Source organism: Dermacentor variabilis, chromosome 4, assembly GCF_050947875.1.
Source record: "Dermacentor variabilis isolate Ectoservices chromosome 4, ASM5094787v1, whole genome shotgun sequence".
In the NCBI taxonomy this organism is placed as follows: Eukaryota; Metazoa; Arthropoda; class Arachnida; order Ixodida; family Ixodidae; genus Dermacentor; species Dermacentor variabilis.
The window spans coordinates 135,158,833-135,181,725 of NC_134571.1; the positions used below are offsets into that span (position 1 = coordinate 135,158,833).

Consider the following 22,893-nt stretch of genomic DNA (forward strand, 5'->3'; position numbering starts at 1 on the left):
ATGTGGAGATGAACTAACAGTAAACCATATCCTATTTTCATGCAGAAAACTTGAACCATTGAGGAAGACGTTTTTCACCATATTTTACAAAGAACACATCCCTTTTCACCCAGCTTTGATTTTAGGAGAACATGCGCTTGTTGATGTATCATGTGTTTTTAGCTTTTTAAAAGAAGCAGGAGTTCTCATAAAACTTTAAAACTTCACAGAGCGTTAAACTACATAATACAGAACACCTCATCCACCTTCTCATCCCTGAGAAGAAGGCCGAGGTCTTTAGCTAATTTGTTGGGACTCTCCGGGCTCTTGCCCAGACAAGGACTCACAGAGGTGTCCCAACTTTTTAAAAAGAATCTATGCCTAGTGTTTGGCGCATGATAGCCTAAGTTGCTTATGTGCCACTAAACTCAACTCAACTCAACCCATCTACAGGGGTTGATTATACTCTGCAGATTTCTTGATTACCTGATGGATGGCATGGATGTGATCCATTGTAGAATATCCCTTCCTGAAGCCAGCCTGTTCTCTTGGATCTCCATCCTAAGGATCTCCACAAATGATCCTGAAAAGTGCTCCATGTGAAACACCAAAAGATGTTCTATGGATGCACCAACTAGGCCTTTCTTTAGATGTCATTGGGACATTAGTCAGATGTTGAATCCTGGCATATTCTTGATGTTAATAATCACTTGTTTGTTGATGCTACAGTACCTGTAGCTCTCCAGGCATGCAATGTGTCATAGAGTCACTGTGAAACTTTCAATGCTTTATTGCAACTGCTTATAATACAATGTGTCAATTAGTACCTCCAGCAAAAAATAATGAATCTATCCCTACTTTACAAACCCTAGACAATCTTCCAATAAAGATCTCTATTGGTCTCATATGAAATCCAATAGGAAAACCTACAAGTCCCATATGTCCAAGTGTACAGGTCCTATAAATATTCTTGCCGGTGCTGTGCCAGGGCAGTACAATGTTCTATAACACAAATAAAATGTGTGATAGTGATACAAGCAGTGATATGAACTTGTATTGGACAAATAAACTGCTTTATAGATCCCAATAGATGCAATAGAATTAGTGATCATAACATAAACTTGTATAGGTAGCAGTGCTCGGCAAGAAGCAAACCAAGCGGACGCGCCCAACATAGAGAATGGAGGCACAGAAGGTGTCGCTTTAATAAAGCAATTATATGCATTCCAAGCTGCATATTCGTTGTACTGTAGATGTTGGTACAATTTGTTGTTTCACTGTGTAATTTCCTAGAGATCAGAGCTGGCTGCTAGCACATCTGTAAGAATGTACAGATGGGGCTATATATAGGCCAAGATTCGTTATGTAAGTGTGGTCCTATGTGTCAGCTGTTTGGCTAGGCAGCAGCAGCAACCACGATGAGCAGAGGCCAGGAGGGTTTGCCTAGAAAGCTTCGTAAAACAATTTGGTATACATCATTCCTGTCTACACCAATCTAGAAGTTGAGCTAATACACAAATACAGGCTATTAGTTTTATCAGTGTACTAAGTCTGTTTCATAAACCACTACAGGCTATCATTGTATCAGGTCAAGTTTATACTCCAATAGGTCAATACAGGTTATCAGCATCATTAGTGTATCAGACTTATCATTTCATTATCCAGTAATATGAAACCTATAGAAACCAACCAAATATTTCTATTCCAATTTTTCCTAAGGAAATATAACACAACACAAGCAGAATTTAGCATAAACACAGCTGTCCAATGTCTTTTGCGAGTGTTTACAGAAGACATTTGCAGTCCATGTGGTAGACACTGAACACTGTGCATTGCATCTATATCTTTTTATTTATATTGTTTATTTAGACATACATTAACACAGATGAAGGGACTAAAGGCAGATGCAGCTGCCTAAGCAAGGCCCTCCTACCTGTACATTGCACAGAGGTGGAAAGCAACAAGAACACAGCGAAACAATACAGAAACAGAGAAAAACCAAAATCTGTGCAAAAGGCAACTAAAAAAAATTACACAAGAAGCTACAAATTGTTGGAAATCTATACTTGCATCATTCTCAGTAAAGCCTAAACAATTAGGAATAATTCTGACAAACAACAATGCTGAGCAATTGTGCAAGAGTTTAAACAATAAATAAGGAATATAGAAAGGACTGACATGACCACAGCAGCACTACGTATCGCACGACAAGCATTATTCAACAGCTTAACAAAAGATAAACTTTTTTTTTGTTAAGGCTATAAACAAACCTGCATTGGCGAATCATATTAGCACTTTCACGATTTTTGATTGCTAGGTAATCAGGTATTAGGATGAGCAAGTGCCTGTGTCCCATATTTACTTCTGAACATTGGTGTCCTAAGTCAGCTATGCCTAAGATGGTACTGTGTATTATTGTCAGGCAGAGAAGATGAGGAGGGAGTAATATACTGGTCACATAGAATGTTCTTCTGTCTATGCATAGGAAGCATTATTTGGAACAGCTAGTTAACTTTGAGTATGTTAAGCTTAGGAAAGAATAGTGCTGTGTTGGCCTTTTGTTCTATATTTTTTATAATGCAGTGCAAATCTCTTTTTTGTAGAGCTGTGCACTGCACAGCTCTACAAACCTGTCTAAATTTGTCTCAGGAGCAATATCCCAGATGAGTAGCCAGTAGGAAACATGAGAATGAACAAGGACATAATATAACTGAAGTTTTAACCATTATGGCACCAAATTTCGAATATTGTTCATTATTGATATTGCCCTACAGATATTTGCATGGAGCTTGTTTATGTGAGGTGTCTAGCTCATGTTCTCTTCGAAAATAACACCTAACAATTTTTAGGTTTGTACTCATTCAATAGCACAGTTAATAAATTTAGTAGAAGCATTGTAATTTGAAAATAATAAAAATAATTTTCCTAATATTCAATTGAAGTAATTTAAATATAACCAGTTTCACAATTCAATCAACAGTCTAGTAGCTACCTTTCCAAGATAGAGTAAGTGCATGTTTATCTGCAAAAAAATGTACTAGTGTCTTTTGCATACAGTAGCATATATATAGCATATAGTAGTGTAGTTTGCATGTAGTAGTTTGCATATATATTGAGGAAGTTGCAGTATATTCACAATATCTTTTGTTTATTTATTTATCAAATACTTCAGGCCCTCACAGCAAGCCCTAGCAGGTGTGGCATAACTATACAACAATGCATAATATGAATTCAGCGTAGTGACAGCACAAAACATAGGAGCTCATTTACAATGGGACAGGTTGTACAGTAACAGGAGAAAATTTATACAGTGTGAAACATGACTATGAATAAAAAGCAATCAATTTGTCAATAGATTCAATGGTCATAATCACATCAGAAGGCAGCTTGCACCATTCCTCAATTGTACGGGGAAAAAAAGAATACTTAAAGGTGTTTATTTTGGCATGGTGTGGAGTTAGACACTGATCATGATGATGCCTTATACGACGAGTAGTAATGGGCATAAGATAAGGTTGAGGACTCATAGAAAGTTTATTGTTCTTAAGTAAAAATAGAAATTTTAGTCTTTGAATTTTCATTCGTGCTTGCAGCGATGAGATGGCATGCTCTTTCATTAAATCAGAGGGCGAGTCTGTACTGTGGTATTTTGAAAAAATGAAGTGTATGACTTTCCTCTGGGTCAACTCCAGTGCCTCAACATTCTGTTTAGTGTAGGGGTCCCAAACTGTACAAGCATACTCTAGTTTTGGTCTGCTGAGACTATATATAGTATACTAAATGCTTTATCCTGGGAGGAACATTCTTTAGTTTGTGGTGAAGAAGACCAAGTTTTCAGTAGGAAGACAAGAAAACATTGGTAACATGATTGTTCCAGCTTAAACGGTTTGTTATGGTAACACCGAGGTATTTATATTCATTAACTCCTATATAGTGGATGCGATGGAAGGGTGTATGGAAAGGAATGCACAAGTTTTTTGTTGGTAATCTAAAGTCCTAAAATAACCTAAAGTCTTAGGTAAATTTAAAGACAGCATCTATTTGAGAAGAGGACTTGCAGATATCTGACACGCCATCTCCTGATGCACATTCACCGAAAATATTTTGCATGCTGATTCCTTATCCAAATTATGCCCATGATGCTGCATTTTGAAGACCTCACCGAGTACAATGTCTCTTCAAAGTCCACCAGACGTCTTGATTTGGATGTGGGACGTGTGGATCTTTTTGGGACATCCATGGGGACTTTTTGTGTCATCTCGCTGGAATCAGTCAACCTTACAAACGAATTAAATGACAAGTCATATTTAGTACATCCATATTTGTACATGTCTGCACCACACAGAGTGTAATGCCAGTAGTGCAAATATTAATTTTCACTTGGAAAATTATTTCCACCGAAACACATGGTGCATTTATGCCAGCATTAACTCTCACACTTCTGCACTAAAAAAAAAATCTATACTGTTACTCACAACAAATGTTTACCTAGGTATGAACAACAGAACTTAACAAACAAACCTTTTCACTTTCTGAGCCTAAGCTACACTCACCCAACTTGTCCAAGCCATATATCTCCTTTCAATTTTGTTGCAGAATTAGCAAATGATGTTCATTCAACACTAAATTGTGGAGCTAAATTAAGGTGCTCAAGCAGTTTTGGGGCAGTTAATTGCTATATTCATGCTGAAAACTTGGTGGAGAAGCAATGAGTAAGAGAGAGACAATACAAATACTGACTTTTGATTGAAGGTCTGTTTTTGAAACATTGGTTAACATACCAGAAAAACTCGCACATGTTAAGAAAATCAAGACAAATTTGGGCCTCTGTTAATATATAGGTCTAAAGTACCTCAATGTCTTCCCACACCAAAATCATTAGAAGGATCGCTCGTCACCATAAAAAACACTAGATGGCTGGCTGACATACTTTCCGCACATTTTCTTTATGTGGAATTGCTCACCGATTTCCTCATCAACATATGTCTCTATGTTGGAAATGCAACAATGTATGTGCAACATGAAACACTCTGCCTTAAGGGTGTGCACATTTTCTTTATGTGGAATTGCTCACTGATTCCCTCATCAACATATGTCTCTATGTTGGAAATGCAACAATGTATGTGCAACATGAAACATTCTGCCGTAAGAGTCTATGAGCCATTGCATCTTTGCTTGCTTACAGCATATATGAGCCATTGCTGATGATAATATTTTTTTGTACCACTCGACTAGACGCCGCATTCTTTAGATGTGAGCCATTGCCCTGAGCCACGTAAGGCTTTGCATCATGGAATGTGCAAGTGTGACTGAACGAGGACATAGAAAGAAACAGATAGACAGAGACAGCACTACTTTCAACTATAGATTTTATTTTCACAAGCATCGATAAATATATACTGAACGAGCAGAAACAAATGAGACAGCAAAAAAGAACATTTAGTGGTGCATGTCGATGAACCATACACATGTCCAAGGTATGGTCAAAACATGAACTGCAATGGTTACTACGATAAACCGAGGAATCATATCTCTTTTTCAGATATCGACACTAATGGCTTGCTCATGCACCTTTCCTCTAATTTTCCGATTTCATAGGCCTCCACAATCTCCCTTGTCATCCTACTATGAGCACTATACAAAATAGGAGTTCTCCCTAGGTAAAATTCTGACAGAAATATTTTATTGGTTTCTATATAGGTTTCATCTTACTGGATTATAAAACGACAGACCTGATACCCTAATAAAGCTGACAGCCTATATTGGTATATTGGACTACAAAATAGTATGCCTGAACACTGGCAACACTGATAGCCTGTATTGGTATAGATGTAGATATCGTATCAAGGTGGTTTGTTCTACAAAGATGCATTAATTGTTCATTCTAAAGCGAATCTTTCTACGTGAACAACGTGAACCCTCCCAGATTTTGCTGTTCTTGGTTGCTGCTGCTGCCTTGCCAAATAACTCACACACAGGACACAACTTATACAATGAATCGTGGGCTATATATATATATATGTATATGTATGTTGAAACAGGCATGTTCGTCTTGTCAACATGGGCACAGCATCTGGAAAAGGGCCACTAACACAAGGCAGTCACAGCCCGAAAAATCGACAGAGCAAGACACACACGACCGTCAACTTCTTCCTCCATGCTGGCACAGAACTGGTGCCAAAGTGCTCCGGTACAACATATACATGTATATATAGCCGCCGCATCTTTTCTACCCCGACATGTCTGCTCGAGGCCAGCTCTGATCTCTACGAAATTACGCAGTGAAGCAAAAAATAGTACCTAAATATCCTCAGCACAACAAATAAACAGCTTGGAATGCATAAACACTTTATTAAAGCAATGCCTTTCCCACCCTCATTCTCTATGTTTGGCGCATCTGATTAGTTGGCTTCTTGCCAAGCAATACTACCAATACAAGTTTATATCATGATCACCACTTCTATTGCATCTACTGGGACCTATAAAGCATGTTATTTGTCCAATACAAGTTTATATCACTACTTCTATTGCTTCAATTGGGACCCATAAAGCATTTGGTTTGAACTCTCTATTGCCTTGATAGAGGACTGTAAAAAATGTTTATGAAACCTGTATATTTGCTATGGGACCAGTAGATTCTGCTATGGAACCTGTAGGTTTTCCTATTGGCCCTATATATTTCGTATAAGACCAACAGAGGACTCTATTGCAATTTTCCCTAGGGCTTTCAAACATGGGTTTGCAGGGACAATCTCGCCAATGAATGCCCAAATGACCCGAGATTACTCTAGTGACCTTATACATTGATACTCTTTTAGTATCTCATTGATGCATCTGCCAGTTTGACCAACACATGTTCTTGCACACAAAAGTGGAATGGCATAGACAAAGTTATGAGTGCCGGTTACAAATTGCAAAATTAGAGGAAAAGTTCGTAAGCAAGTCATCAGTGTCGCTATCTGAAAAAAAAATGATTCCTTGGTTTATCATTGTAAATATTGCATTGTATGTCTGGACCAAGCCTTGGACATGTGTACAGTTCATCGACATGCACCAGTGAATGGTCTTTTTTGCTCTCTTGTTTGTTTGCGCTTGTTTGGTATATACTTATTGATGCGTGTGAAAATAAAATCTATAGTTGAAAGTAGCACTGGTGCTGTGTATCTGCTTCTTTCTACGTCCTCATTCATTTGCACTTACACATTTCATCATGGAATCAAACCAACTAGCCCGCCAACATGTTTTAAGGCTTGGTAGGAACTGAGGACTATTCTGAATAAGTCTGCTGAAGGGAAGCTGTGGTTGCTATACATGAGCGCTAGTTCTTGAGCAAACACAGGGGTCAGAGGTGTTTGATTTTGGCAAAACAATTTATTATTTGGCCACTTGCATGATGTATCAATCATTTTAAAACAATGTGCAGTGCTTTAGTATTACACTTTTCTCCTTGAACAAACTCAACATTTTCCATGGCTCCAGATGTGCTATTCCAAATTTCTTTTTTTCATTACTGTCATTGCCATGGCATACCACGATAACTAAAAGTAGTTGTTTCTCATTTATGCGCTCCTCAGTTGACTGGACATCTATTTTGCAAACAGCATAATATGCATTTATATGTGCCTGTAAACAAGCCAAGTAAATAATGCCAACACACTTCATTTTTTACAACTAGCACTCTACACTTACTTTATATTTCAGCAACTTTAGAAATTCTAAATTTGATTCAGTATTTGGAGGTTGCTTTCCTCAAACATATGTAGATGCAGTAAGAAAATTTCATTATTTGAGCACCCCTACTTCTTTTCTGAAATGACACTATTAAATTATTTTAATCTCCATTGAGGGAGGGAGATAAAAAAAATAGGAGGGGCTGTTACATCACTTTTTGTGAAGTCAGACAATGCCATTTGGTCATGCAGCCCAAGCAACTTCTCCATCTTTGTAGGTGCTGTCAGAACACCCATGTATGTTTTCTGTTTCTATGCTACTGTGCACCAGCTTTGAGAGTCTGAGTGCATCACCTCTGTGGCCACAAAGCTCAGTATGAGCAACTGTGATGTATTTTAAGGTTACCTTATGAAGAAATGGAAACTACCCAGTTTTGCTGCACTTTGCATGCATAGTACTACGATACTGTGTAACTTGACAACAGATAGCTTCTTTTGTGTGCACAAAGAACTTGGAAGTGTGATAATTCCCACAATAATTTCATTATTTTTAGTATGCAATATTTTACCCAACTTTGTCATTGGCCATTGGTGTTTGCAGGTGTGCTACACATTTTAAATGTGGTACTATTAAAAAATAGGCTGAAACCTATTTATGGATGGTGCTGCATGTTAATTAAAAATTTTACCTGGTAAGAGGGAGTGCAGAACTTAAATCTGTTTATTGAAAAAATGTTTGAGTTCAACACAAGGTTTAGTAGATTTACATGGTAACAACTTATGAATGGGGTGGGGACGTGGCCATAGCAATTGTTCTGTCTCTAAAGTGCTACCTAGACAAGAATAGATACATGGTAATTGAACAAGGATTCTCACTGAAGCCATCGTTTTGACAAAGGGACTTGTCTTCATAAGGCCAGCAACTGCTACAGATGAACAGGTCACTTTTGTGAGTATATATATAATGAAAGTTTACAAGAAGTTCCAGGCATGAAATAAGATGGAAATTATTTGCGTTATGTTGGCTTATTTTGAGGAGATAACCTTATTTGGTATTTACAAAATGTCATTGTTAACACAAACTTAGCATTTGTAGCCATTTTCATGGCTACTATACTGAACTGTACCCCCTTCAGTCACGAATGATGGTATTCTGCCAGGACATTTTTCGAGCTTGCAGGTATGAATGTTTCAGGTGTCCAGAGTTCGAAAAAAAAAAATTCCCCTCTCTAGGAATATTATTTTGCAAAGTCAATCGCGTCCTCATATGGAGACATCGTGACTCAATACTTTCTATCGCAAGTTCACTATGCCACTTTAAAGGAAGAAGGGGCATTATCTATTCAGGGTTGTGCGAGTGGTGCATCGACTGGTTGACAGGTTGTGATATTTGAAGAAGTGATCCTGAGCTGCGATGCACAGAAAAACATCGCATTTCCGGCAGTGGCCCCGGTTTCTACCACACACTTCTCATACTTGCTTTGCTAAGGAAACGGCAACTGGACTTGCTGGGGCCAGTGGTCCTTTGCATCCTACCTCACACAATCGCATCATGTTTAGAGCAAGGATGGTGACTCAAAATGAGCTATTCAGGTTGGACATTAAAAGAAAATGCTAAATTGCAGCACAGACAAAATTCTCAAATACAAAAACAGAAAACAGTCTGTACTGCTTCTGCAGGTCAACTTCGCCCAAACAAAATTCTGTTGTTCTGGGACCAAACTAGGAATCTCTCGTATCTGGACAACCATTCGAGGAAGCGACATAATTGCCAGACTGACGTTGTTCGTTTCATGGTCCGGAAATGTGAGCATTTACCACCTTCATGACGAAACAGTGCGTACGACGATTTGTGCATTTAAAAAATGCCACCACTTAAAACTAAAAGGAACACTGAAAAACACAGTTTAATTCTTCGACGGTGAACTAGATTGCCCAAGAAGTCCAAAAAGTGTCGGTGGTTTTAAGTTTTCGCACAGTGGCTATGGTTCGCCGGCGTGGTAAAAAAGATTGAGTGAGTCACAGTGTCTCCGAATGGAGACTCGGATGAAAACAGGATCAAAACTATTCAGTAATAGAACTATGAGTATTGTGCAACTGTTTTTCTTTAAAAGTAGCTCTTTCTTCACATAAAACAGGGTTTTTAACCGTTCTGAATGTTTGAGGCTGCTGCAAAAGAGAAATTTGAGCAGCGACAAACCAGAGCTTCCGTAAAACATGGAGTCGTCCGTCTTCAAACATCTTTTTCTCTAGTAGTGTTTCGTCGCTTCATCAGATGGCGTTCATTGCATTTATGTATGCTTCCCATATTATCCCCACCAGTGTGCAGTGTCACTCCTTCGCTTTTTGATGAAAAACGCAACATAGAAAGTCGTATCTTCATATGGAGACACCGTGACTAAAAGGGGTACCGTACCCATAACAGCCATGTAACCATGATTGGAAGTAGTAGCGAACAGGAAATGGACGTTCAATGTGTAACTATTGATCAGGTTTGAAGGGCTTCGCAAGATAAGTCCAAGGAAAATGTGGCAGGAGAAGATGAAATAACAGTTGATTTGATAAAACATGGAGGAGATATTGCACTGGAATCTTGCAGTTCTTTATTCACAATGCCTAACAACGCTAAGCATACCAGACTTTAAAGAATGCGAGCATAATTACAAGAATGGAGGTGTTTAAGAATTGGAAGAACTACAGACCCATTTCTTTAGTCTCAGTATTGTACAAGATATTCACTATCAAATAGAATAAGGGATACACTTGACCACAATATTCCATGATGGATCTCATCCAATAAGACATTTGAGACCGTAGCCAACCTCTCTGTATGACCTTTGAAAAGTACATATTTGGTTCAAGAGACAATAGTGGTCATGGAGGCATTGCAAAGAAGTAGAAGCATACATGTATGCCTTATTGCAGTAGCGTAAAGTCACGCTTTCTCAGTGCATAGTTTTAGGCAGGCACCCTGAACAAAGCTTATGGAAAACTTTTGAAGACATTATTGCCATCCATAAATATTCTGAAAATTGTGTCGGCATGCCTCCACTATCGCTACACAGCTGTAAAATCATGCATCTATTCAGCCTGTGATTTCGTTCTCTTAACAATCATATTGTACGTCATCATCTGTTTTTTTCTGCACCAAATTGTACATCCAGTATATATTGATATCAACATGCAATAAATATTGGTTCTAGTCAGCACAGTGTTGGATCTCCTCTCATTGTCCTGTTTTTAGCACTGTTCCCTTCAAGAGCTTTATTAATATTTTACCTTCAGGTACCACATACAAATAATAGGAAACATGGAACAGCAATGCAAAACTTTTTACATCAGTGATTTCTTTGAGCAGTGTTAAGGTTGACAATTTTGCCTCCTTCAGGAACTCCGTTGAATAAACTTCCTCTAAGCATCTGCCATCCTGGTGTCCTTTCACTACAAGACTTCGAAGGTTATGGTCAGATACACACAAAGGAAACTCTGTTTGGGTCTTGGGTGCAGTAGTAAATTTCTTAGCATGACTGTGAAAAATTTACGAGGTGCCCAGCATAACCAATATAATCCTGACAAAAGTGTATGGGAGGCTATGCTTGTAGTATATGATGTCTAACAATGCTGCAAGGCAGTGCAAATGCCATAGACATGCATGCATCTTTGTGACATGCACTGCTGTGTCTTAACACCTTCAAAACAGTTTCACAAACTTTTTTTTAGCAATACCCGACTCAACGTTGCTAAATTTTCTAAAAGCCATACTTCTACGTACATATACCGCTGCTCACAATGCTTTTGTCACCAGTTGCAAAATGATGCATTCAGCTGCAAGTCGTCGTTGCATACCATAACGCCATATGAGACCTTTCATTTGCATTTAAAGCAGATGGTATAGAAATAAAAAACAAGTGCAGAGATCATGTATCTCTTTGCATAGTATGTAAATGTAATGATTCAGGAAAGCTTTGCTTATAGTGTATTGCAACAAAGGCAATGGATTTGCTGCAATTTAGCACCTAATAGACCAATCTCACCATGCCTAGCACGCAGATGCATGCTTTTTTCCTGCCATGTTACTTGTAGTTCTTAGGAGAATTTGGAACACGGTGGGAAGGCACTGCGTAATAGTTATAGAGTTTGCATATTCACCAACATGAGTTTTGTGGAAGCAGTGGTGGTGGTCAGAGTGCATATTCAGCGACTACACTTCTGGCCAAGTTGAGGGGCTGGAGACGTGAAAGTTCATTATCTCAATGTGAATGACATGTGTTTCAAAGCTTGCATCTGTTAACATGCACCAGCTATGTGAAGCAGATTCTTTTCTGTTTGCGGCAGAAAATACTCAAGGAAGTATATAAAGGAAGAAAAAAAAAGTTGCTCTCCAATGACGTTTTGCATTAATATCCAAGCTTGACAATCCCAAATTACGACACCTTGCATATAAATGGTGGTGGTCATGTGTTTACATTTCAGCAGTGACTCGACCAAGGATATAATCTGCATGCATGTTTAAATATAAGGACATGCATTGAAATTTACTTAATGATGTTTATTTGCTTGAAGAAAATGCTTTTGCAATGGTTAATATCACATACACTATGAGGAACTTGGAAGCAGTAAGCTTTGAATGGAATAAGGAAAGCAGAAACTTCAAACAAGATGGATAGAGAGACAGACACAGGACTCTCTTTCTGTCCCGTTTGAAGTTTGCACTTTCCACTATTAGACTGATAATGAACCAACTAGCCCAGCAAAGGATTTTCTTAAATGGTAAGCTTTATGGCTTATTTGACTTGCTGTTTTCAAGCACTCTAATAGTTGTACGAAGCAACAAAGTTGGGTTGCACGATTTTTGTTACAAGGTGCTTGTTGGCACGTTTTCTTGATTCATTAAAGGACCTTAAAGATGAGCAATAATGCTTAAAAGTGACCAGTTGAATGCAAGGTTGTGAAGCGTTGGTTATGCTTTCTATTGCATTTTTCTTTTCCTGCAGAAAGTATAGAAATGCTTGGGTGAACTGTTTTTTTTCTTGAATATATGAGCGTGAGGTTAATTCTTTGTTGAGCCCGAGTGATTACAATTTGCTTATGTCACAAGACGCATTCACTAATACGCAACTGTAGCCCTGCAGTTAAAGTGCTGTCTATCAACAATGCCAGGAGTTCAAGAAAGCAATGTTATCTAGCCATCTAAATGAATGGGTAGATTTTTGATGGTCAGGGATGTGGCTAGGACTATTGTATAGCAGATGAGCGCAGGTATACAGACCGAGCAATGCATGTTTGTTCTTGTTTACAATGGCCAAGCCTGGCCGTGTGAGCAGCACTTCATACTGAATGCTCATTTGTCCGTTATATTTATCTGGTATTGCTGCATGTCTTCAAAGCCTCTCTTACTTCTAAGACTTCACTGCACATGACTGATCCTTTCATTTGTTCACATCTTTGTGCCTTTCACAGCATCGTCGTGTACATTGTGGTGAAAATGCACGATTGCCACGTTCCATTTGCCCAAGTTTTACAAGCTGCACTAGCAGCCACAGCAGTTTTTCACGAAATCAAACCAACAAAAAAATTTTACTTGCTTTTCTGTCAGGCTAATTTGCTATAGTCCTTAAACATGTGTTCCTGTGGCAAGCTGTTGTCTTTTTGAAAGAAATAAAGACTTAGAGAATTTTGTTCCTTTGCATTTCATTGCAGCATACAGGGACGCAACAGTTTATTCCTTTACTATAATGTCACAATGCTTCAACGAAAAAAACTGTTGCCTATGATCAAAAAGACTCGGTGGATTACACATTTTATATGCTCTCTGTTCGCAACTCAGCTGTAGTGCAATTACCAGCATGCACCACAGCTGTGGTGGTGTAGAAAAAAATGAGACCAGTCTACTTTGCCTTTTATAATTTCAGGAAGGGCATTCCATCTGTCTCACCCCATTTCTTTTTATTAATAAATTATGTCGAGTAGGTTTTGCAAATGAACCATCTTTTTCCAGGGGTACATTATGTGACTGCTTGTATTATAGGATTATTTTTCTTCAAGCTTTAACAGGGACCAAGTTGCAAAGGTAGCATATATTATGTATAATATTGCCAGCCCCAGTGATAGCAGTTCAGTAGCATCCACACTTAGATGAAAGGTAAAACTAGTAAATTAAATAAGTGGTTGGAAAATACAGCACCTGATAAAATATCTGGCTAAATGCGAGGTGTGCACCTGTGCTTTTGTCCACACATCCAAATCACATAAGGTACACTATTGGACATGCTTCACTGTGGAGCTGCTAACCAACAAGACACGAGTGTGATTGACCATGTATGAACAAAGTAGGGTAGTTCTGATCCAATTCTCATATGTAAAAGACAAATCAAGTAACAAGGAAGTTCCTTATATAGTTAAATATCGTGAACATGGTTCAGAACAGTAGATGTGTGGTAGGACTAATGAGGGCTAACCAACAGCAAACCAAACAAAACATAAAGTACAAAACTGGAATGTAGAGTGCCAGTTGCACAGACGTACACTATGAACTGCAACAACTGCTGCAAGGTATAGGTTGTGCAAAAGAAAAGGAGATACCTGAGGCTTGTGCTCAAGTTGAAGGGGTCAGGAATGCCGATCCACCAGCTACACGATCATCCAGCTTGGCAACAACCAGCAGAGCCAGCAAGTGAAAGGGCAAAAGTATGCAGAAGCATGCTTTTCTCTAAATCAGATTACTGTTTAATTGATGTCAAAAGCATGACTTTAATTGTGCACAGCAGTAGTGATCAGGCTAGGCTAGCGTGCAGTTGGCACGCATGTTTCAAACATGCCAGAGTGCATCGCAAACCAAATTTCGCCATGCAGTCTGGCATGTTGCCATGCATGAGCAACACACCTGAGAACTTTCTTCGACATTTCACTTGTTTAGCTTCTTCCTCAATTTCTTAAAACATTGATGACTACTGTGGCACATATTTCAACACAGTGGCATAGCCAAAATTTTTTTTATAGGGAGAGCAGGTGGACGGGCTGCACCAACATGACTGCGGACGGAAAGGGGGCTGGGCAGATTCCATATAGATAGAAATTTTGTATGTGTGTGTGTGTGTGTGTGCAGGGGGGGGGGGTGAGTGAGGGCTTGTGCCCAGTTTGTTACCCACTGGCTTCGCCACTGCTTCCAGATAGTCCATGAAGACTTTGTCCCAAAATGTGGACATATCAGATAAATTGCACAAACCTGGATTCTGTATTTCTTTAGCCGAGGGGAACAAATGCCTTTTCTTATGGGATTGTACAAAAATACTGAAGCGGCCTGTATGAACTTCAGGCAGCCTTCTTTTTACTATATGAAAAAACAGACTACAAAGCCAGAGAAAGCACAGGGGAAATTGTGTTTCATTGAAATGTAGAAATAAAGGAAACGAAAGTGGATGAAAAGGTGGGAGCTGAACCACATTATACGTACTGTGCTATACCAGTTAAGCTGTCATGAGGGCCCTCCCTTGTTCACTTTCTTAGGTATTTGTGTACACATACAAAAAGAGCACTAGTAGTGCTAGCCAGGGCCACTCGTAGCCAACAACAGCACATGTGGAACATCCCTTTTTAAGAACAGGAGTCACATAGTAAATCAGCTTTGCAGCAAGCAACTGGTCAAAGGTATTTTCTTTGGCTGCCTTGATGCCATGAGGGAGCATTTAAGGGCTTGTTGTCCAGTTGCCTAATCCTGAAGTCATACAATTTGACATCATCAGTTAGAGATGTTCCACATCCCCTGACATGGCCGAGAGAAGCAGTGCTGGCCAACCCTCCCAGGACTACCCCTTACACATACACAGATAGCCAAGTAAATGGGAGGACGACCACATCAGTAGCTTAATTGGCAATGCACGGCATGCTTAATGCACAGTATGGGGGTTCGGCTCCCACCTTCAGCAAGTTGTCTTTCTATCAACTTTCACTTCCTCTTTACTTATTATTTCTACATTATGATTTCCCCTACATATTGTCCAGCTTCACTGTCTGCTTCCTTCACAACATAGTAAATAACAGAAAATTGGGTCCATCAATTTCCTTTATTCTTTGTGCCTCGTTCTCTACTGCTGCTGATAGTTTACAAAATCTCCTTCACAATCTGTCCTTGTGTGAAGAGAAATTCAATCACCGGACAACACCCTGTTTGAGAAAAGTCCAAAGTGATCGACAACTTCTTCGGTTTGGTGCTGAAAAAGATTTGAGGAAAAATACTCAGTAGTCATCCAAAACATATTTTTACACAATGCCTTAAAAAGTTTTATTAGACAAGAGGATCATGCTAAGGGATAAAACTTATCAGAATTTTGTTATACAGATCAAGAGATTACTTTAACTGTGAGGTTTTGACATGTAACTTCACTGTGGTTTACATTGTAGGTTCTGGTTTATTTTGACCACCGGAGATTCCTTAAAGTGCGCCCAAAGCTCAAATGCAAGTGTTTTTACGTTTCACCCCCATCAAACTGTGGCTGTTAGAGCCGGGAATCAAACCACTGAGCTTGTGCTCAGCAGGGCACTATAGACACTGAGCTGCTGCAACGGATACCAAGGGATGACTGAAACAAGGCTTGCGAAATTCCACAAGGTGAAGAAAGACTCACGGGATGAAAAATTGGCATTTTCTTGATTGGCATGAGCCTAGAAACTTACACATTTGCGTACACCCACCTACCAGTATAGTGTCTTTACATTTCACATCTACGTAGTGCAGGTTCTACAATGACAAATTCCTGATTCGAGCTCAAGAATAGCGCGAAAATAAAATCCAAGAGAAGGACAGGACACAAAGCTTGATTCCTACAATGAATCTACGTCGTATTTCCATACAAGTTGCGAAGAATGTTCGTGCAAGCATGGTGCCTCAGATAACAGCGTAAGAAACAACAATGCTAGTATACATATCAGTTTAGGAAACAAGCTGCACCGCATTCTGGCTTCAAGACAAACTTAATTTGAGAGCAAGATTGAGCCTGAGTAGAACACGTTCCTATATACTGGTTTTCATAGTTTAGATTAGGGTTTCTCAACATGTGCATTTTGAAGTGTTGCGAGCAGGCGCAGAATGTAGATGCTGTAGCCTTCTTTGGGCTTTCTAGCAGGTTCTCAAGCAAGTCGTGATTCACAATCGAGCCGAGAAATCCGTGATTAGGGAAACCGTACAGTAGACGAAGAGTAGAGGTAAACGCTGCATTGAGTGCCATAAAAATTTGCGACAGCTCACTTACTCGCACATTATGCAAAGCCCCACGAAAGATGGAAAAAAAAAAGGAAAAGTCTTCACGATCAACGTACTCAAGTAAGCGACAGCAACAAACGTTTAGAAATATTTTAAACCTTTCTGTCATAAGAGAAGAAAGTGCCGCCAAGCTGAAGACACTCACGAGCTCCATTTACAACAAATTCAGCAAACAAGAGCAACAGCACTGAAAAACTGAACAGTAAGCTGCACAAAACCACGTTATGAACCATAACAGGCACTGCAAGGTATAAGGAAATGAGTTGCTTTAGGCATGGGCCCAAGTGTCGCTCATGATCGCAAGCTCAGGCACATTTCGGTTGTCCCAGCACAACTAACTAGCATGTTTTGCTACACAATACAGTAAGGAACCATCAATTTATGTTTTAACTAAGATCAAAAGTGGAAGCAGCGCGCGCGAACTGTAGCAAAATTGTTAACTGGAACACGCCATACTTGTTTAAACGTCACAATCACGTGGTCAAAAATGTGACATCATTTCCGTGCATGGCAGTAGCGTTTTGGTATGGCATTTCGCCTCTACTACGCATGTCACCAGTCACCGCCTTTTTTTAAAAACCCATATGGGTCTCAAGAATTTTCCTTTTCGTGTACCCTCCTTGATCTTGCGGGTTTCTACAGAACTGATTTGCCAATAATTGGGGTTAGGAGCAGGCAAATGGTCAACGACCCTGACTTTGACCGCCTCGATGCCTTGGGTTAGCAAACAAGAGTTTATTGGCTACTAGCCTGCTTCTAAGGTTACATGCAATTAAAATAATTTACATTTACTAACACATGCAGGATCGTCCTAACACCGTATGCTTCCATGAACTCATGCACTGCCCAAGATCATAACACACGAAAAGCACAGTTCACGTTAGCAGGCCTTGCAAAGCATGCCAAGATGCACACCTTGAAATTTATTTGAATTGTTTGAGTGCTCCCTAATATGGTCATTTCATGGGACATTAAAGGAAAATACAAAGCAGACTACTAAGTAGTAGTGGACTATAGTACTATTTGCAAGCGTGCTAAATTCTTATGCCTCAAGTTTCTGTTCCACCTCCTTAATGGGGGCTACAAATTACACAGTGGTGCATATGTGTCTTTCTCTGAACAGCGAAACACTAGAACTAAACACCTTAAACATTTAATTGAATACAGGTTCCACACAGACACATTCAGGTATTTTTTTCTTTCCTCAGACAATCAGTGATTAGAATTCATTGCCTAGTGATATAATTTGTTCACCTGACGATTTCCTTCCTATGCTGGAAAAATAGGTCTGAGTACGCATCTTAACTTATAAGTATCGCCTACAGACACTGCAATATGTTTGCAATTGGTTTGGTGTACTTTTTTTGTTGTTTGCCTTATGCTTCTGCATTTTTGTTCATTAACCTTTAAGGGCTGACTCAGGAAGGTCACACCCTCTTATTGTATTGCTCAACTACATCTTCTCGTAAACTACAATATTAACAAGTGTATAAGTTTGCCATTCATATTTTGATGCAATGTATTTTCCCATGTCCTGCAACAGCCTCGAAATGGAGGCTAGCAGTATGTATGAAATAAATAAATAGATGCGGCCTATTAAAGTAGCATTCCATAAACCTCACAGTGCTTGTTTCGTGCCAACAAGACTTAGTTTACGAGGAAATTGCGTCTGAAGGGTCCGCATACCTAGAGAGGAATTCAAATCACCTGCTCCTGAGCAGGGAATGGCGACGTTGCATACGCCACGACTGCCCTTTGCTTTCATCGGTGAGTAAAACAGCGCCCTACAGATGGTGCTACAGTTTTCTACGAAAAATGCGTACGTGCGGCCATGGAGCAACCGACCCAAGACAGAACATTGGATTCACCACTGCAGCTGCTCTTGGTCAAGTGGCATGGACTGTTCAGACATACCACGACATCACATGAACATAAAATTCTCTGCGACTTGAAGTTTGTGCAAGTTTCGCGAGCCAGAAAAGCCAGCTCAGCACTACATAATAACTACTGAAACACAAAAGCGTGGGCGATGCTTTCAAGGGTAACCTCAATAGGTTCTTTTTTCTAAAAATCAAATAGAACTAGACAAGAAGCATTTTCTTTCATGTTATAATGCAATGCAGCGATATTTTTATTACTAGTAGATGAGTTCCAGTGACAGAATTTTAATGAGGAGTGCCTTCATCATCTGGCTAGTACTTGAATGTCTAAGGGAGTGTCTAATTGTGTCCTGCATTTACTTCAGTTTCTCAATTACAAAAGCTCTATTCGCAGTAATATTATTACAATATCATCGAGCAATGCTCAAAAGACGGGCCGCCACGAGAACGAAGATGACGTCGCAGCTCTTAGTGCGAGCGAGGGTCGGCCTGGCTGCCTGGCTCCAGTGTAAATAACCTGTAAATAGCCCCTTTCGTCTGTCTTTTCACACGTAACATTCTGGTGGAGGTGTGGGGTACTTCAGAAGCCGCCGCCTTCTCTCGTCTTGTCACTCTTCTAACCTCACCACCCATTCTTCTCGCCCACTTCGACCCTGATGCCCCTACAGAATTGCGTACAGATGCCAGCGGTCATGGCGTAGGTACAGTCTTAGCCCAGCGTCAGCGTGGACAGGATCGCGTTATTACTTATGCGAGCCACCTCCTAGCACAATCGGAGCACAACTATTCCATTACGGAATGAGAATGCCTTGCTGTCGTCTGGGCAGTTGCGAATATCTGTCCTTACCTTTACAGTCGCCCTTTTTCCGTAGTCACTGACCATCATGCTCTCTGCTAGCTTTCATCACTAAAAGACCCTACAGGCCAGCTTGGTCGATGGGCTTTGAGGCTACAAGAATTTTCATATTCCATGGTGTACAAGTCTGGCCGCCTGCACCAAGACGCTGACTGCTTGTCGCGTTACCTGTTGACAACTTTGACTCCTCCAATATTGCCAGTGCTTCTTGTGTATTCTCTGTATCACAGCTGCTTCATTTCGCCGACGAGCAACATCATGACGGCTACATCAGAGCACTCGTAGACCATTTTGAACATTCTCCAGCCGATGCTGCTCTACGCCTCTTCGTCCTCTGTAACCTTCATCTGGACGGCTCTGAGTTTCTACTTGTAATACCTAAACACCTCCGCTCCACTGTTCTAGAAGAGCTTCACGACGCACCAACGGCAGCACACCTTGCCGTATCTCGAACCTATGACCGTGTACGTCGCCGTATTTTTTGGACGGGCCTTGCCCGTTCCGTACGATGTTGTGTCCCCACTTGTGAACTTTGCCAACGACGTAAGAAGCCTTCCCAGCTCCCCACCGGTTACCTGCAGCCGCTCGACATCCCTACCAAGACCTTCCATCGTGTCGGCTTAGACCTTCTCAGCTCATTTCCGGAATCTACATCAGGCAACAAGTGGGCTGCAGTCGCAGCGTACTGCAAAACAGTGCAGTTTGCGGCTTTGAAGCTGGTCGGGGCACAGCATGGCATTGGCGTGTTCAATAAGAGCATCAACCTTTTAAAAGGCGGGAGCTGACGCATACGCTTTCCATTCCGCGTTGTGGTACTTGTTAAGTCGTCAGTCCTCACATCACTGGCAACTGCGCTTTCCATGCTCATATGTTGACATTTCTCATGGAATTGTCATTCTTCTGCCTGTCCGTGTAGAGGTTAAGATGTCCTCTTTGCCACATTAGGGCGAGAAAATTGTTTAATAAATCAAGATTAACATAAAATACATGTTTTCTTTAGATTGTTGCTCTGGGTGATCTAGTGCCTCACTTGAAACAATTTTTGTGTTTCCATCGCTATGAATGTTCGCACTCATGCAAAAAAAAAAAGACCCATTCTGTCACGCCAAAAATGTGTGCAACAGTGTACAACATTTATCGACGTGAAAGCAAATAATTTTGCTAGTGGCTCCCATACCACGAGACAAGGGTGTATGAAAAATCATGCCAACCATTTTGCATTGTGCTGTGGGTTGGTCTATGAGATACCTCTCGGCTGTGGCAAGTTCTATGTAGACCAAACGGCCCAATGCCTAAATGACTATTTGAGGGAGCATTCAAACAATTTAAATAAACCGGATGGTGCAGCGCACATTGCAAGGCCTGCTCATGTGAGCCGTGCTTTCCAACATTGTGATCCTGGGCAGAAGTAGCAACAAAACAGCACATGAACTCGCGAAGGAATATTTTATCAGAGAGATGGTGCACATGTCAGTAGCACTTCAATTGCCTTAATTCCCCAGAAGTGCACTTGTTTAATGCCGATTTGTAGCATTACTAGACAAACTAGCACTGTCACAACATTCGCCTCTTGCATGTGCACAAAATTTGTACCCTAGCTTCCATCCTTTGAATCATTAAGTCAGTTGGTAGTTCGCACTTTCATGTGTCCTTCTTCTATAAATATCTTTTTGCGCACAAAAAAAAAAAAATGCGTCGCAGATTTCACCAACTTGCCCAAGACGAAGTCCTAGTCAGTTTCAAAAATTTCCTTCAGAGATTTTCTTGTGATGAGAATTTCTGTCAATGCATGGCACTCTGTTCGAACAAAGGGACAGGTGGTTGACAACTTCTGTAGATGGGAGAAAAGAAAGGTTATAGAGGCAAAGATTGTCACATTATCACCCAGATATGTTCCCTAACGCAATGCCTAAAGAGTTTTTTTTTTTTGTTGGACAAAAGGATCAGGGTAAAGCTCAAGACCTATGAGCATTCTATTGCACAAACAAAAGGATTAACCAAACAAGCCCTGTGAAGTGCAGCAAGGTCAAGGAAGATTCATACAATGGAAACGGCATTTGCTTGAGAGCGGCATGCATGGACCTGCAAGCCCACACTGGTCATATTAGCATGCATTTCACATGTATAACAAAATGCAGGTTCCTGCAATGAAGCTACGTCATGTCTACAAACAAGTTGCGAGGAACATTTGCGCAAACCTGGTACCTCGCACAGCGCCATCATAAGAAGCAATACTAAATAGCAGCTTAGCAAACTAGCTGGAAGAAATTTAAGAAAATTTCTCGGTCTTCAAGACAGCCAAACTTTATACAACAAAATTGAACCAAAGTAGAGCTATGAGTGGCTGGGCCACCTTTTGCAATATTTGTCTTCATAGTTTACATTCAGGTTGCTCAACATGTGCCTTTTGAACTGTAACGAGCAGGTGCACAAGCAAGTCGCGATTCGCTAGCCACCAAAATCCGAGGTAAACAGGGAAACAGCATGAAGATGCAAGACAAGAAACAGTAGAGGTAAATGCGACATTGCCGTAAAAAAATTGCAACAGCAATCCTACGAAGGATGAAGAAGAAACTTTAATAGAGAATGGTCCGGCAGTTTTTGTCAGGTGGCGGCTCGAAGTCCTTGAACTCGAGCGGCACCTTCGGCTTGCCGGATGGCCCAGAGCTGCGGTCTGCCAACTCTGAACTTTTGAGAGTCGTCTCCCAGCGGCGGCAACGCCGATGGAGAAGGTCCCCGGCGGCCCTCGAAGCCGGGGCGGCGCCGGGAAGAAGCGAGCTCGAGGCTTCCCGCACTCTGGCTGCAGCGACAAGAGTTTAGAACGCGTTTAAACGTTTTTACCATAAGAGAAAAAAGTTCTGCCATACTGAAAGCCAACATGTGCCCCATTCACAACAGCAAATTCAACAAACAAGAGCACCGAAAAACGTAACAGGAGCTACATAAGACCACACTACCAACCATAAACGCGCTGCAAGGCATAAGGAAACGAGCTGCTCCAGCGTTGCGTCCAAGTGTCGCTCGTGAAGGCAAGTTCGAACACCATCCGATTCTCCCAGCGCAACTAGAACAACATTCTAGCACACAATACAGTAAGAAACCGTAAAATTGTGTCTTAGCTAAGCTGAAAAGCTGAAGCAGCTCCAGCAGCGCGCGCAAAACTATAAACCGGATCACGTCATACTTGTTTAAACAACGTCATCATAACTCTGACGTCACTTCCGTGCGTGGCAGCAGCGTTTTAGTATG

The 22,893-nt window shown here is 40.6% G+C and overlaps 1 protein-coding gene across 1 annotated transcript; it reads right to left on the reverse strand.

Annotated features, from left to right (window-relative positions):
* Positions 1-15,698: 15,698 nt before the first annotated feature.
* LOC142579809 (uncharacterized) lies at positions 15,699-22,694 on the reverse strand. Its single transcript, XM_075690388.1, has 3 exons — positions 22,606-22,694; positions 22,202-22,444; positions 15,699-15,859 (listed from the first exon to the last, which is right to left on the reverse strand). The coding sequence occupies exons 1-2, from the start codon at positions 22,688-22,690 to the stop codon at positions 22,221-22,223; spliced, it is 309 nt and encodes a 102-aa protein (XP_075546503.1). The 5' UTR covers positions 22,691-22,694; the 3' UTR covers positions 15,699-15,859; positions 22,202-22,220.
* Positions 22,695-22,893: the final 199 nt, after the last annotated feature.